The sequence below is a fragment of the Apiospora hydei genome, assembly GCF_038363865.1.
Source record: "Apiospora hydei strain CBS 114990 chromosome Unknown utg000009l_segment0_segment0, whole genome shotgun sequence".
In the NCBI taxonomy this organism is placed as follows: Eukaryota; Fungi; Ascomycota; class Sordariomycetes; order Amphisphaeriales; family Apiosporaceae; genus Apiospora; species Apiospora hydei.
This window is the reverse complement of record NW_027117368.1, coordinates 4283231-4300206: the sequence shown is the minus strand read 5'-3', so window position 1 is coordinate 4300206 and position 16976 is coordinate 4283231. Positions and strand designations below refer to the sequence as shown.

General features: G+C 52.9%; 4 protein-coding genes across 4 annotated transcripts; all 4 read left to right on the top strand.

Moving 5' to 3' along the window:
• Positions 1–2945: 2945 nt before the first annotated feature.
• PG997_013147 (uncharacterized protein) lies at positions 2946–3206 on the top strand (the record flags this gene model as incomplete). Its single annotated transcript, XM_066817461.1, has 1 exon — positions 2946–3206. One exon carries the CDS (start codon positions 2946–2948, stop codon positions 3204–3206), a length of 261 nt encoding a protein of 86 aa, XP_066663153.1.
• A 4901-nt stretch (positions 3207–8107) lies between these two features.
• PG997_013146 (histone h1) lies at positions 8108–9124 on the top strand (the record flags this gene model as incomplete). The annotated part of the gene is made up of 5 exons (XM_066817460.1): positions 8108–8176; positions 8245–8271; positions 8446–8468; positions 8521–8648; positions 8715–9124. 5 exons carry the CDS (start codon positions 8108–8110, stop codon positions 9122–9124), a joined length of 657 nt encoding a protein of 218 aa, XP_066663152.1.
• A 2332-nt stretch (positions 9125–11456) lies between these two features.
• On the top strand, positions 11457–13441 carry PG997_013145 (uncharacterized protein; the record flags this gene model as incomplete). Its single annotated transcript, XM_066817459.1, has 2 exons — positions 11457–11526; positions 11634–13441. The coding sequence occupies 2 exons, from the start codon at positions 11457–11459 to the stop codon at positions 13439–13441; spliced, it is 1878 nt and encodes a 625-aa protein (XP_066663151.1).
• Positions 13442–15349: 1908 nt separating this feature from the next.
• On the top strand, positions 15350–16438 carry PG997_013144 (uncharacterized protein; the record flags this gene model as incomplete). Its single annotated transcript, XM_066817458.1, has 3 exons — positions 15350–16049; positions 16129–16325; positions 16379–16438. The coding sequence occupies 3 exons, from the start codon at positions 15350–15352 to the stop codon at positions 16436–16438; spliced, it is 957 nt and encodes a 318-aa protein (XP_066663150.1).
• Between the last annotated feature and the right edge of the window lie 538 nt (positions 16439–16976).

The following is a 16976-nucleotide window of genomic DNA, read 5'->3' as shown; positions in this document are numbered from 1 at the left end:
ATGCGGTTTCCCATTCGCTTTGCTCCGGTAGAGCAGGGCCTGAGCCCACGACCCGAACCGCCGGACTGGTGTGCTTGGCCTCCTTACTCAGCAATGTGTCACTTGCTTCGTGATGGACGGCCCTTCTGCTGTTTCAGGTCGCGGGCAATCCAATCGATGCAAGCCGACTGCAGGTCACAAAAAAAAAAGAGAAAAAATACCGGGGAGGGGCTGAGCGAAAGATGGGAAATGAATGACCAGACGCCTCACTCATAACCTACCGATCCTTTGCGCGCGCTGTCGTGGTCGGGCCGGGTCCAATCAAGTCGCTCAATCAATTCTCCTGTCGCCGGCCATCGCCAGCGGTGGGGCCACGGTTCCAGCGAGCGACACATCTGCACATCGATAGAGATGACCCGAAGATGTACGTTGGGTATCAAGCAAGCATGGGAGATTGGCTGACTGCTGGCCGAAGGATCGACGGGCACACGGACGGTCGGGTGCGCTCTCGCTCTCTTCCCCTTACGCCGCCCCGTGTGAGCGCGTCCGGGTTCACGCTACGCAGGGCTGCTCTTATGATGGGGGGGGTTACCTAGGAGCTCATTGAGACACTCCGTCCGTCCCACCTGCCCTCGGGCAAGCATGGCCATCATCTGTAACGTCTACCATGCTACCCCCTTCCCCGACGCATCCACCGCGCGATGCTTATGTACTACAAGCTTCACGATCTCTTTTGCTGCGCCGCGGGGACCGACGTTTCGCGCGTAGACGTAGCAATCAACTTGGAAACATTGCTTGTTTTTCTTTTTTTCTTTTGTCTTCTCTCCTTTCGCTTCGCTTCTGCTTTGGCAGTTCGACACAGTCGTCTTCGTTGGTCCGGGTCCCCACGCCCCCTGGCAGCAAGTAGACCCTCCTTGTGCTGTTCTGGATTGCAATGCCAGACAAACGCTACAAGCTGGGGGTCGGAGCCCTTGAACTACAGCGTCCTTTGCCAATTATTAGGCATTGTAGATGGATCGACCGATGGACGCATTGTTCGCCCGCTACCGGGAGAGCCTCTGTATCACAAGTCCGAGTTTCCACCTGCCTTTCTGCCCGTCCAGTGGTCCCTTTGTCTAGGCTTTCGGTGCTGTGCCGCCGAAGCCGCCGAACGCAACCCCTTCGCGTCCTTGTCGCTCCATCGAGGGGGCGGCCTGGACCAAGCGTACGCAATCTGCTTGCTGCGGTGATGGATCTAGTCCTTTGACTGGTATGTTATGTCATAAATGCGGGCGAAGTGGGCTCTCATTTGTGCGTCCCTCACCTCGCCCTCGGCACATGGCCTTTGCATTAGATACGTAGGCAATTCTTACTCCCAGTGGCTGGGCATATGTGTATATATGTAGGCTTTGCATCCGTTAACACAACTTGGAAACTCTCCTAGTATTAAACTGTAGATAACGACATCTATTTATGTAGAAAAATAGGTAACCGGTGAGCACCCTTTACACAGACTCCGCCAGTCTCGTTATTTGTTATAGTAATAACGGTTTTGCCGAGTCCTTCTGTCTCATATCACCCCTTGATATTGGATATTGGTGCAATTGTGCCCCTTGGCCGCACCCAGCAGGTCCCTCGTTGGCATTGGGGGACGATGGGTAATCTAGGCATATAACTTCTACATTGGCGTAACGCTTGGTAGCAGCAGCGTGGATGAGCTATCGTTGGATCAAAACGACATATAACACTAATAAGAAACTTATTGATCAGCCCTGTATGGCTGTGCTCGGAGTTCTAGGTGAAAAGGGGGGAAATGATGATGGCCAAGCCACATGTAATACCCGAGGCAGAAGCTATGTAATGATCCATTCCAGAGTCCTGTCACTTAGCAAGCCGGGCTTTCTTTTTCCTTTGACGAAACTAATCACAATATATCGTGCGCTGCTGCTGCCCAAAGCTGGATGAGAATCCCTCATATGCCTAGAGAGGGTAAAATGAACAAGTGTAGAGAATATACGAAAGGGGCAACACTAAGTTTCTAAAATTTTGATCTTTTCGAGAAGTATACGAGAACGATCAATATGGGCTTTACTATGATACAAATTTATTTAATAATATAGCTAACAAGATACCTGTGACATTTTTACCCCTGAATACGAATAATATAAATATTTGGGATAATTGAGATTACCCCCTTAATACACTTCTCGATGCAAAAAAACCCTTTTGCACCATTTACATTAAACGGTAACTGTTTGTGTCACGAAGTAGAATAAAACATACATAGAAAACAGTTCCATCCTAGAAATTTTTCCGTGTGCTTTGATTGCCACAAGAAGAATATATAATTCCTATGGCCCGTTAACATATTACCGCGATCTGTTCCGCCTTATATGACCACCGACCATTTCCGACGTATGCATCCAGTGAGTATCGAACACCGCTGCCGGGACTTCCGTACTACCGTCACCACCGCCCCAACTCCAGCCGAGACAGAAAGAAACAGCCACGTAAGATCATACGTGATACGTTGAAAGCAGCCTCACACAACTGCCTGAAACGACGCCCGAGAGACATCAGGAGCTTGGCGATTCCCCGACCACAGTGACGATGGGGAACAGGACGGTAACCCACAGAAAAACCCAGAGGCACAAGGCTGGCGCCGCGACCAGAAGTAGGAAGGCGTAGCACGCCCAGACACCGAGCCGTGCCGGGATGGGCTCGAGGTCCTCGGGTGATGGCGGAGGGGAAAGAGGGGAAGGGGCTGGATACACCAGGCATCGACGGAAACGAACATTGAGATCGTGGCGGAAAAAGACGAAATACGGCCCAATAAAACCATCGGTGCCGTTGCTGTTTTTGCTGTCGTCCTTGTGGTGGCGGTATTTCTTCCAAAGCGACAGCAGTAGCACGGGACCGTACACAACCGAATAGGCTCCAAACACGAAGGCCTGCCACCGGCTCCTGCAGCGCCAGCAGGTACAGGGATGCAGCCGGTGGCGGGGCGGGCAGTATCTGAGCAGAGGACCGCGGCTGTGGTTGTTGGCGCTGGGGTGGTCAAGGTTGCACGACAGCCGCGTGAGCAGGTTGTCCACGTGGTAGCACCCCGTCAGCATGTGCATCTGGAGCTTCGGGGTGAACAAGTCACTATAGGCGCGCTTGCAGGTCAGACAGAGGGCGGTCAGGTCGTCGGCTTCGAGGTAGCCGGCGATCTCGTTGAGGAGCTCCCCGGGGAGGCCCTCGAGTAGCCTCGAGGGGAATGCTGGTGGCGCCGAGGGTGCCCTCAGTTCTATTGCTTTGTACTCTTCGGCTCGCCGCTCGCGTACCGCAAAGGGTCGATGATAACTTGGCGTCGATGCCGCCATGGGTTGCCCATCGGCCATCGTCGTTGGGAAGAGAAAACTGGGTGGACTCTGCTGTTTGGGGCCCGGAGGGAAGGGGGGCTATGTGGTTATATTACCATGATGGGTAAGAGTTAATGCTCCATTTCAGTTGCCGGTCTTGAAAAATAAATTTCACTCAATCTAGATATCTAATCTGAGTATATTTGATTCAGATACAAAGTATTGTTCTTATATACACCCATTAAATACTCTGATGCCTATATAATTTGTTTCCTGCTCATAGCCTCGTCGTTTCGGCGGCAGTATTGCGAAGAAGTACTTATTTTTAAATATGAATCTGCCATATAGAAGGCTGAGACAGAAAAATTTCCCTTTGTTTGACTACAAATATGCCAAACATGGACGGCCAGGGAAACGTGAGACCATCGTATTGGAAGTTGAGGCAGTTTGAGGGCTGCAAAGCCGACCCCCTTTCCTTCGCCTAGCTGCTCAAGAACACAACGCCATGTTAGAAAAGAAGCCCCTCACGGGTTATTTGACCTCGACTTTGTCCCGGGTCGTGGAAAGCGAAATTTGAGAAATATAAAAATGGAGTGCATACTTCAGTTATCCAGCATTATGCATGGAAAGGTCCGGCGTTTAGGGTCCTCCTGCGTCGGGTTTCCCTTGATGCTATTAGTATGCTGTGTTTTGCCCGAGTGCCGACTTGGGCTGGTATAAATTTTCCATATCGTTTAGAAACAGCCAATTTCAAAGTCACCATCTTAATTGTGATTATCATAGACTCTTCCAAGTTCGCCCATCTATGGCCAGCAAATTTTCAAGTACGGATTCGTGCTCAGCAATGAATGTGTAATTGTCAAGCCACAACCTGGGCCGGCTGAGGAATATGACCACGAGAGCAGGAACCCGCACGTTAGCTTGTACTGCCATTAGCTCTAAATGTCAGCTTATGTCCAGTTCAATGGTCTGGGCATACGAGCGAGGCATCACGAGGCATCACGAGGCTAAAGGGGGTATCCACGCATGGTCTTGGCGTCACTAGCCGCCGTACAGCTTAAAGGGGCTAAGCGCTGGGAGCGAGCACTACTCCTTGCAATACAAGCGGCATCATCACCCACGCATCAGATCGATATCGGAGCAGTTCCCTGCCAAATGCGTATATGATTGATATACTTAATTAATACTTTGATACCGTCATGTGCACTGCTGTTTTTCAGCCTGGTCAAACGAGGCGAATTGGGGACGGCGCACCCTAGGCGGGCCGCCCACTCGAGGTTACCGAATCGATGCACCGCCACAGTCAATTGCACGAGGTGTCTTGCCTGCTTCGAACCAGTCACCCTTCTTTCGTGATACCTTTACCTCGAGTGCCACGTCACTTGTGCGGTGCCTACATTTCAGGCCGAATGCCATAATGGTACTTTAATCTGCTTGGTGTGTTTTTACACCAGGGCGACGGCCAGCGGTAAAAAGAGTCCAGGCCGAAGTGTAATCAAACAGCCCGTGCAAGCAGGTGAGGCAATCCAGGAGCACAATCGCGCGCAAAGTAAAAAGAACCAGCGTAGGGTCGGAGAATGAGAGGGCTGTCGCTATTTCGTCCTCATGGCAGGGGATATCGTTGGGCGCGAGCATTGCTCTCAAACAAATGTTGCTGTGTTCCTGCTGCACTCCCGCTGCTTGCGTGAGTGAGGGCTGAGGAATCCGAGCCGTGACTTCTTGTCAAAACAGTTGCGCAGTGAGTGCTGCAGAATTTGCGATCGGCCTGACAGTCGGTGTGCAACATCCGTTGGTCGAGTTCAGAATCGGGCTTCAAAAGCGGTAGAGAATGCGTGACCTAAATGCGGAGTGCCTGAGAACACCGGTCGCATGTCGAAGAACTTGCCCACCAATGCACCCCCCGCCGATTTACAACCACCCTGGAGAACGTGTGGGAAGGTGCAAAGGCAGGCTGTCCAAGGTGATTGAACATGCCCTGGTAGATATATGAGATGGTGGCCTTGATGCGTCGGAGCACCACTGATTGGCACCCTCTGTCCATCGTCAGCTGAGCATGGTGACCATGTGCGCTCTCAAGCATCGCTTGTGTTTTCTGCGACGACACTGTCAGTGCCAAATCTCCAGATCGTGTCTGATACCGAGAAGCTCAAAAAAGTCCTCAACATAGTCGTCAAGCCGATCCATCGGCCCGGAAGTGACTGGAAGATTGTATGGTTGTGTGCATTCAAGCGGGTTGGGCCACGATGCATCTGTCGCGCCCGAATGCTGAAACGCGTCTCGTCAACTCTCAATCCTCCACATCTCCGTAGTAAAGTAGGCGATTGAGAGCGATTGACTTTGCCAGGCAAGCCAACTTGGCAGGAGATGTTCTAGGCAAAAACATTCTAACAAGACCATTCATTCTCATGGTACGACGGACAGCTTATCCAACGGATCTTCTCGCTGCCCAACCCACAACTCGCCAATCGTGATGCGGCCAAAGTGGTGATGTGGTCGATATGACGTGGCTGAGTCTAGACTAGTCTTTCCAACAATAAAAACCGAATATCCGGGATGTGCGACAAGAAGTCATCGCAGAGAAAGCCGCTGTGCGTCCGGTGTTGTTTTGTGGCAGCAATGATGCCGGGAGGGCAAGTGGAGGGCGACCTCAGAGCGCGAAACGCGAAGGCTGAAGCACGCCCATTCTGAGTAGAGGCACTTGTTCCCCATTGAGTCGTAGTTGCTGGAAATCAACCCAGAAAACTCCGAAGACACGTAAAACGGATGCCAGAAGCCGCTCAACTTGCCAGAACACCCATCTCTTTACCAAAGGGTGGTGTTGAGCTGCACTAGGCGGTGCTGCTCGTCGGGGGAGGACAGAGGCGCTGAAGCACGACTCTTTGCCCAAACCACGACGCGTTCAGATGCATGCGCCAGGACACTGGGGATCTGCTCGGAATGGCAATTAAAAACACCAGAAATGACCGGAAGTGACAACGGACTCTACCGCCCAGTTTATTGAGCCCGAGATTGAATGTGGTGGTGTGGTCGGCGGAGGTTGCGCAAATATGCGGATAGCTTCATCGCGACAAGGGCTGGTCAAAGACAGTCAGGGGGTGCGATTGATATGCACGCACTAAGGGTGCATCGTGTGAAGTTCTATAAACCAGATTGGATTCAATCAAAGTAGAATCATTTGGAGCAGCGTGCCAAAGCGGTTCATACATCTATTACATGGGTTCGGAAACCACCATGTTGAATGCGACGATACAGTATGTTGGGATCTTGCGATGTCATCAGGAGGGGGCGGGTGTTGGGAAATCGACCCATATCAATTTGTGACTACTAGACTAACACGGCGCGCGGGACCGCCGCAATTCTCGGGGATGGGGACGGGCATGGAACTGCCAGATCACCCCCTCACCAATGAGTCAGCCGATCGCATGATGGCACGGGTGTGGGAGGCCAAAAAGACGGAAAGAAACGAGAGAAGTCGAGAACGAGAGTGATCTGGATTGGGGGGCGTCATCGAAGGCTTTGGTGAGGGATGGGCGAGGAGCAGAGCAGAGCAGAGCAGCGAGTATGGGAATATGGGATGGTGGTAATAGAGCGAGACTGGAGCTCGGGCGCATGATTTGAGTTGGCAAAGTCTGGAGTAGGGAGGAATAGCTGTTATAATCGTCTCGGCCAATCAGAAAAATGGCTGCCGGCCCACTCTGGGGGAAAGCATTTTATTTTTATTTTTATTCCACGCAGCGTCAGAGGCCGGAGAGACGGTAAAGGAAGACATCGCGCACACTCCCGGGCCAGGCGAGGCTGTGTGACCAGGACAAAACCGTTTGGGTTCTATTCTGCTAATAGCTCTCTTAGCTTGAGCTGGCCCGGTCTAAACCCAAACGAGTATGCAGAAGAGAGGAAACAGTGGCGTTTCATCTGCCACGAGACAGACGGAGGAGCATCATGGAAGGGCGATATTGTATTGTATTGGTGGCCCGAACAGCGAGCGACACGAGAAAAAGAATTCTTGTCATTTACCCACCGTCTGCTCTGGCACCGGCGGGAGAGCCTTGTGGATGCAGGCATGATGGGATCATCCACGGGAACGCTACCGCCGACATGGACCCTGGAATTACGTGTGTACTGTAGGCCGGGTGCAGTGCTTTGGGCCATGAATGTAGCTTGTATCTCGAGGTTAGATGACATTCCCTGTCTCCCAGATGCTCTGTCTACCTACTAGTAGTCTAGTAGTGAGTGGCACGAGTGCGGTGGATGGACGGATGGCTGGCTGGATGGCATGGCGAAGTGTGGGAGAAGGGATGGGAGATGGGCGTCTGTCTGTTCTGCCATCTGGAGCCAATGCATGGCTATCACTTACACGCAGTCCCAGTGCCAGTCTGCCAGTCCCTCCCCATCCCCACCCTAGCTAATTGCCCTTGTCAGTCTAGCCCCAAAAGCCAAGACCACCAGCAGGCAATTGGAGTAACAGCCTAGCGAACATGGGGGGACGCGAGAAAAAGAGCGCTAAGGCGAAGCTAACTGCCCTTTTTTTACTGATCTGATTCTAAGGTTTACTGGCTAACTGCTACTGATTGTGCAGCACCGGCAGGAACCCCCGCAAGTATATAAACATTGCTCCCGCTCTGCCCTCCCGCGTCCGACCACACACCCTCCCCTCTTGTTGTTCTCATATTCCCACACACGATCCCTCGCCAACACTCGAATTCTCGCTCGATCCATTAATTGGTCCTGCTCAGTCTCCCACTTTCAACTGCAAACCATCGTATATACACGTCAAACTCCACAAACAAACCCCCCAACTTTTCGCAATGGCTCCCAAGAAGGCTGAAGGCACTACTGCCGCCCCCAAGACCAAGAGCGCCCATGCCTCTTACCAGGTATGTGCATCCAGTTATCTGCCTGGACAGGCTATACTCCTGCATTTCAAATGACTAACGCGTCGCAGGATATGATCACCGAGGGCATCATCACTGTAAATACCACCACTACCATCCCCCCAATGTCGGCGCGTTGCTCCACGCATGGTGCCCAGGGCAGTCCTCGGGTCTTCGCCCAAGGTACCTGTGTAGGGCCCCGCCAGACTCCCCCTGCCGTACGCTCCTATCATTTGTGTCCATGTTTGCTGACTCGATTTTCCATCGAACAGCTCAAGGAGCGCAACGGTTCCAGGTATGCATCATCTCAGCTCACGTGCTTGGCCAGTCACTAACCCACTCAATAGTCGCCAAGGTCTCAAGAAGTACGTCAAGGCTAACAACAACATCGTTGCCACGGAGAAGATGTTCGACTCTCTATTCAACAAGGCCCTGAAGGCTGGTGTTGAGAAGGGTGTCTTTGAGCAGCCCAAGGGTAAGTTCTGCACCCTAGACGGACCTGCCTACTCCATGCAGCACATATGCTAACCCTCCACGTTAGGTCCTTCCGGCCCTGTTAAGCTGTCTAAGAAGTCCAAGCCTGCTGCGGCCAAGAAGGAGGGTGAGAAGGCCGCGGCACCCAAGAAGGCTGCTGCCCCCAAGAAGGCTGCTGCCCCCAAGAAGGCGGCGGCGCCCAAGAAGGCCGCTGCTGCCCCCAAGGAGAAGAAGGAGAAGGAGACCACCGAGAAGAAGGCCGCGGCACCCAAGAAGGCTGCTGCTCCTAAGAAGACCGCCGCCAAGAAGGAGGCCGCCCCTGCTGCCGAGAAGGCTGCCACCAAGACGAAGACTGGCCGCGTTAGCAAGCCCAAGGCCGCCGCACCCGCCAAGAAGGCCGCCGCGCCAAAGAAGGCTGCTGCGCCCAAGAAGGCCGCGGCGAAGAAGGAAGCCCCCAAAGCTGAAGCTGCGGCGTGAGCTGTTGCCTGATTTGATGTTTGGTTCTTTTCAGTGTAGCTTGGCTGGCGATTGGCGTTCACGGATCAGGGTACAAAGACCGCGTTTTCCATACGCGTAGGGATGGGATCGATTATTGTGATTTAGCAGGGACGGCTGGAAGGGTATCATTGTTTTACTGGGCCAGTAGCGCGCCCGGGCAGCGATCCGGGTCAACTGAGTACCCGCCATGTTGAGAATATCGGTGTCAGTGCCCACGTTACACATTTGCGCAGAGCCTATGGGCTCCGTCGCGCTCATGAGTGGGTGGCATGCGCTCAGCAGAGGTGGACACTGTTGCAGACGCATGGAAAGGCACTATGACGATGTGATGAGAACACTTGTAATTTATACCACCAACAGTGGATGTGCGAATCGCATTTTTGACCTTGATTTCTGTCTCTTTTCTCATCCATGGGGGTATACTAGAGCCCCTATGCATGATGGTGATGTGCATTGCTATTTTGCAGGTGAAACGCGCCTTTGGGTTGTCTTGTTTACATCATGGCACACGCGGAGTTGGGCCTCAGATACTGCAGGGGACTGGTGTGGGAATGGAGAGTGGCAGCTGCTCCCTTTACGTGTGTAGAGTCAAGTGGCAGATCAATAGGGGCGTGTATCACGTGCAAGTGGGGTCAGAGACTGCATTGCCTGCGAACAGCGAAATCAATCAAATTGATCAATCCATCAATCAATCTCACACCGCAGCAGCATCGGATCTCATCTCACCCTTCCCGAGTCCCTTTCTCATGTATCTTGGCGTCTCGTACCCCGACAAGTGGTGTGGTTGCGTATTCTGCCTCTTTGGGGTTTGGCAACTTCAACAGTATCTCAAAAGTGAAGGTCAATACGAGGGGCACAAACTCCCAGGCCAACGGAAATGCTTATGAAAGCATCGCAGCTGTCGTTGGTTATTCATTAGATCGCATGATTCTAGGATGCAGTAGGGACAAATTGAGCATGTAGATACATGTAGGTAATAGAAGCACACGTGGTTTGCTGTTCGTCTCACAAAACATCTCTCGATGGAAGTGGTAGCGGGCGGCGGTAGGTTGTAGATAGGTAAAGGTTAGCAGTTTCAGAGTGTTTTGAACGTCATCATTTCCCCCTACCCAGCAGCAGAGCTCTGCAGAGCATCGTTGAACCTTGTTGACACGAAGTTTGAAGTTACATGATCTGGATCTACCCAGAGCTGCGGCGAGTATGATGAGCCGACACGGTGCCGACGTGTTGAAACCGACAGGGTAAAAATAGCTCTCGTGTAGAGACAAGAACATTGAACGGAGTATAGCTGGCGTTGATTTGACTGGGTGCTGGTGTAGGAAATAGTAATGGCTACTACCCGGGTATATGAAACGGAAATATACCGATGTGATATGATGTATAAGTAGGGACACACCTGCCGGGCGACTGGGGGTCAAGCAGCAGAAGGAACGGGTGCATGTGCATAGAACGTGCGCTAGTGCCCAATTGGTACTACGGGATTAGCAGCGTACGCAAACAAGACAAGCCTGAACCCCTGTTGCCCGTCACTTTGGACTTGAACCGCACGACTACTGTAACCAACCCTTAGGCGGTACACGTAAGCAACCTTCCCTAGCAGATGCCTCGTGGCGTCAACCGTAATGGTCATGCCGGTAACAGGTCTGTACTTCTGACTTCTTACTAAATGCAGCGGCCGATGCCACCTGCGCTCACATCACTTGGGAAGTCGGAAGTGCTTAATCAATTGGGTCAAATGCAGGCGAGGCAGATCGGTTGGTCGATTGGTCGGTCGGTCTGGGTCTGGGTCTGGCTACATGTGCTTTTTACGTTATCTGCGCACTCCAGTGAAGGGGACGAGGTAAAGTGAAGGGATGCTGCAGACGGTCGCTTACGCAGTCCAGTGGTTTTGGGCTCATCGGTGCAACATCAAGCCATAGACGCTATGCTGCTTGGGCCCGTGGTTTATCTCCATCTCAATTGTATTGATGGACTGAGCAGTCGATTGATTGAATCATCGAGCCAGTCGGCCGTCGTCCAATCCCTTTCCCAGCTTGCCTTGGCCATTCCAACTGGCCATCGACCGGCTGCGGCTCTTTCTGTGGCCCTGTCCGAGCTGCCCGCTACTTGCATGCCTAAGGAGGGGAACGATCGCTGAGCCATCCATTTGGGACCCTGACGGCTTCGTCCCGTTCAAAGTTTCCGCAGGCAGCACCAGCACCAGCACCCAACACCACCACCACGCCTTGTCATGGCCGGCTAACATTCCAACCCCTACTTCTCCCGGTCCCTCGAATCCCCATCATACTAGCCAATTCATTTCCTGGCCATCATGTCCTCGACATCGCCATCCTTCGGCTCCAATAATCCCTTTCGACGGAAAACCGGAGGCCCTCTCCCTCGTCCGCCAGCCCGAGCGGGTCCCCTGCCCCGAGCTCAAGCTTAGACAACCCAACACTATCGTCTGCCCCACGGCCACCGGTGACGACCTTCAGAACAGCCGTGCCAGAACACCACGATGGTCGCCATGACCCTATCCAGACAAAACCAAAGAAGATTGTGAAGAAGGTCCGCGTCCAATCCCCGCCGCCATCTTCGCCCGAGGATGCCGTACCCGTCACTACCTACTTCCCGCCCGCCGATTATGGCGACGACGACGATGACGACGACAGGTTCGACCATGTCGACAGCCGAAATGGCCGGAACGCGATAAACGAGGGCGATGGGGTCGACCCCTTCAGTGGTGCTCAGACCGAGGAGGAGGAGGAGGAGGAGGAAGAGGCGAGGACAGAAACATCGGACGACCACACACTACCAAGGGCACCGCCGAACCCCTTCTCGAGATCACCCGGCGATGTGGAACAGAGTGTACCGGGAGAGGAGGCCAATTCGGCCCCTGGATCCAAGGGAGCATTGGATGTCAACTCTTTCAAGAGGCTGCTGTTGACAGGCTATGCCGATAACACCGGGGCAGCTGGAGCAGCAGCAGGTACATCACTGCCAGGGCCGACTGGTACTTGGTCAGGCTCGAGCCCGCTCCCAACTCCAAACCACGACGGAGCAAGTGTTACGGATGCAAGCTCTGTATCCAGGCAGTCAGTAGCAGATGCCATTCTGGATACCCCTCGTACATCCCACGAGATATCGGAGCCAGAAGAAGCTGGGGAGCGCCGGAGCAGTCATCTAACTTCTCCTTTGGCAAATATTCAATCAGCTTCTGGGCGCAAGAAGCCGCCACCGCCGAGCTCCCGTCATGGGAAACTGATAAAGATCGAGCTGGGATCGGAACAAAGGCCCAGTACCCCTCGAAGAGACTCTGAGGTAGGAGTGTCGCTAGACACAGACGTCCAGCCTACTGGCCAACAGAGCCCGCTATCCGCGTCATCCGACGTGAATAAACCGCTTCCGCTTCCGCCCACTCGTACACCGGCCGATGAACAGAGTGAGTCGCCCTTTGATCGCGAGGCTGCTGGAAAACTCCCAGAGGCTTTTAGTGATACAGCGGTGGCGGCGAACTCGGGGCCATCCAAACCATCGGACGGAACACGGAGCCGGTCTGAGTCGCAAGTCAGCACTGGCACTACATCCAGTGTTCGCAAGCCAGCTGCTCCGCCTCCACGCCGCCACGGACGATCAGACTCCAAGCCACCGTCCATCATGGCAAATCCGGCAGATGAGGAAGCCCCGCGTAGCTCGATGGAATCGAACCGGTCGCGAGCGGATAGTCTGCGCCCCGGTTCCAGCGCCAACGCAGGCTTAGCTGCTCCCATTCCTCCACCTCCCAGGCGACCAAGCCATAACAGATCAGGTAGCTCCATTACGAGCCCAACATCGGTATCCAGTCCTGGGAGCATCGACGGAGGAAGGCTACCTCAAGGAACTGGCTTCAGCCTATTCGAACATCCGAATTACGGGTCTGGCATGGCCACGGTGACGACTACCAAGGATGGCGTGCCAAAGCTGTCACCACCACCGCCTCCACCAGCTCGGCAATCCAGTGCCAGAAGGCCACCCAGCATTAGCTCGTTGGAGAGCGGCAGCAGGAAAGTCAGCAGAGAAAAGGATGGTGCCATAGCCGCACCACCGCCACCGCCACGCAGGAGTCGAAGCAACAAGAGCAGCTTGGGGAATGCGGAAGCAATACGTGATGGTAGTGGGTCACGAAGTGCCAGCAGTGGTGGGCTGGAGCGGGTTGAAGGGGAACCACCAAAGAGTCTTGCGACTTCAGAAGCCACCAACATAGGCACTGGGGTTGATATCCTCAAGGACTTGGAGGCCCTACAGAACGAGGTCAAGGCTGCCATGGGCAGATCCTAAGGGAGTTTATATATAATATGACGTGAATAGTCATATGACTCTAAGGTGGCAGCGTCATTCGGCGGTGTGAAATACATCTGCCTACGGCTTCTTTGCCACATGCCAGATGCCACAAGGGGGATTGCTTGGACGATGAAGGATTCGAAGGGTAAAGTTGACAGCAGTTTACAAGATACGGCGATGGTTTAGACGTGGAGCGTGTGTGCGTGTGTTTATGAGATATATCTAAGGGGCAGCCTTGGTATGTGGTGTATTCCAAAATCGCTTGGCACATACTTTGTATCTGAAATAGGGGCCTTGTAATGCTACGGCACAGATGCCTCGCTACACTACCAAAACGGGACTCTTTTGCTTAAGGATGCCTGTAAACGCAGAGAAACCTGATTGAGCCAGATGCTCAATAGGGTTGCTGTCCAGTCATAGGGAGCCTGGCCAGTTTGGATGAAGGGCTTGCTCCATAAAGCACGTCGCTGACAAGCCAGCTGTCTGTACTGTATAAACTCAAACACCAAAGTCTTTGCCAAAAGGCATTTGGGGTTGGCATGCTAGGCTCTCACGTTTGAGCAGCTTGCTTTTCTCAGTGTGACTGGCTGTTCAGGGGACCTACGTGAAAATACTTAGAAGACCGTGATAGAGATTGGATGCACTTGACCTACCTAACATAGCCTTGGAGTCAAGCCATGGCATTGCACAAGTGGGAAAGAGACCAGTCCCTCCTCTCACTACTTATAAATGTTAACATCAGGGCCTATGGAAATCCCTTCGACGGCAGAGGCACCCCAAGGTGACTGACAGGAACGCCCCTTGTATGTAATGAATGGCCATGACCACGGGCCTGACACCCTAGTGAGTAGGCGGAGAGTGAGCTTGCAATCTCCTTTGCCCAGGCGGGAATTCGTTCATTTTGAAATTGTAGCTAGCTTTATAGATTGTCTTTGTTATATGATTCTGCCATCAGCAGGTTGATATTCTGGACTGAAGCCTGTGCCTTCCCTCTCCGATCTGGTCTTGTGAACAAGCCCTACACCTTCACGTCCAGCTCACGGCACTGATACCAAAACACCTTCTGGTAGCCCCGTCTTGTATTCACCCTCGCCCTGTGTTGTACTCACCCTCGCCGTGTTCTGTATTCACCCTCGCCGAGTGCTGCATTCACAATCGCCGAGTTTTATATTCACCCTCGCCGAAACAGGCAGGCGACTTTGTATTCAATATCAGCGCCGTACGTATTTATTCCGAGGCCTTTTCCTCTCTCCGCCGATTCCTTCTCTCCTGTCAACAACTTCCACACTCGACAGTGGTATCCTCATCCGGTATCTCTTTCCGTCCTCACCGACAATTATCTTTCTTTCATTGCTCATAAATCCCTTCGTCTTCTCGCCGATAAATTTCTCCTCCTCGACGATAGACCTCTCCCCCTCGACGATAGACCTCTTGTCGTCGCCGATCCCATCTATCTTGTGGCCAACTTCCATACGTTCCTATCCGGCCAACTGTAAGTCCAACTTTTCACGGCTCAACCGGGTCTGCTGGACTCAATCATCATCGGCTTTTCTCCAGCTCCCACAGATGTTCTTGCTCGCTACCCGCTGCTTCTTGCTTGTGGTCTTCCTATTCTCAACTGAAGTCTTTCTGCATAACTCAACTGACATTCTGACCGTTAGTTCCTGCCGATTTCTCAACTTTCTCCCATTGCTTATATAATTCACATTTGGCCAACTTTCTCACCCAAAGCCATCTTCTCGCCGAGTCATATTCACGGCATTTACATCAACATGGAGTCCAAGCAGGCCATCAAGATTCAGCCGCAAGAGGGCACTTTGGGGATTTTACAATCTCCTTCCCGATGAGCTGAAGTTGAACGTCCTGAAGTACGCCATTCCTCGGCATGGCGCACACCACTTCACCATGAAAGTCCCGGACCGACTTCCTGCGAACGACCCCAACCGTCAGCGTGTCGATCGGGAGGTACTCGAGATCGCGTCCCCGTTGAGCAAGAATCAGAAGTTCCAACATGATGACTCAACCTGGCTGGGCACCTGGAACCTCGGTTGGACCGTGAAAATGTCGCGGGGAGAGATCATGAAGGGCAAGAATCGCAAGGTGCTCTACCAACGAGACCGCAGTAAATACTGGTTCAAGAAGGAAGAGCCCAATGTGGCCAGAGTCGACCCGTACCGAGACCTGATCATCCTCCGCGTTGCCAGCAAGGACTTTGAGATCACCAACTTGGACCCGGCCAAGAACCGCAAAAAGTTTCGTGACATCAAGATAGTGGGATTTGACTTCTTCAATCCCGAGGGCAAGACGGCCCGTGGCACACCCTGGAACATGGATGCATTTTTCTGCACCTGCTATTTGCGTCCTCACAGAGACCTCGCCATCTGCCCCAAAGCTCTTTGCGAGTTCTTGCGGCTGTTCGGTAAACTGAGAACGGTGTTCATCATATACCCGATCAACAAAGGCCGCATCGACCAAAAGATCCAACAGGGAATTGGCAACAGAGGGCAGAAGCGCACCCGCGATGCCACGGTGATCGAGCAGACACCCAAGTTCGTCAACAAGAACGCCGAGACCCTCATGGAAGACACGATGAACAAGTTCAAAGGTATGTATATTATCTTCTGCAGGTAGAATCGGGATCGGGAGTAACGGCGAAATGATCAAGGGACTGACTCTCCTGACAGGCATTGCCCATGAGCGCAACCTCGCCGTCTTCGAGGATCGGAAGAGGGTGTATTATCAGGTGCGCAAGAAGGACTGCAAGGAGTTCAAGGACCATCACAACCTCTGGGGAATAGTCAGCCAGTTCCAACGCTCATGGACCAAACGCCGGCCTGTCGGTGACCCAATTAGCGACGCTCAGTGGGATGCCTGGACAGGGGTCAAGGTCGGGGTCTTGGTCTGCAGGGACCGGGTGCCAGACGACCCTGGAAGGTTAACGCGATTCTCAACAATGAGATCAAACCGGAGGACGAGCGAGCGGAGTCGCCTTAGAAGGTTAAGGCGGTCCTTGCAGGTGATTTCCCGGAGAGAGCAAGTGTACGATAGGGCTTTGCGGACTTCATTTTCCTCACCGGATAACGTGAGGATCTATGATATTGGCCGCGAAATTGACGCAGCTTTGAGTGTGTTTTCTCCTGGAAGGGTGCAAGACCCGACCCGAATTGCAGACATGATGCAATGCTTCACGAGTTTTGATTTCCTAGTAATAAACCAGATTAATTAGAGCGATGGTCGTATTTGGTGATATTGGCGCTGTGATATAGAGCTTATCTGGACGAAGCATCCATTACTTGCAGGTGACATGCATACATAAAGTATTTACTTATGCTGGCACTTAGCTCGTGATCGTACGTTACCGGACGGAGAAAAAACGGCGATTCGGATTCTGTTAGGAGGCTCTAGACTACAGTACAGGGCATAGCGTGGTGTAAATAAGTGGCACATCCGATCTTAGGCCGGTATACCCGAGAGTGCCGGACTTCTAGCATCCATCACACACTCATGATGACCCAAAGCAGGAGCCCACGAA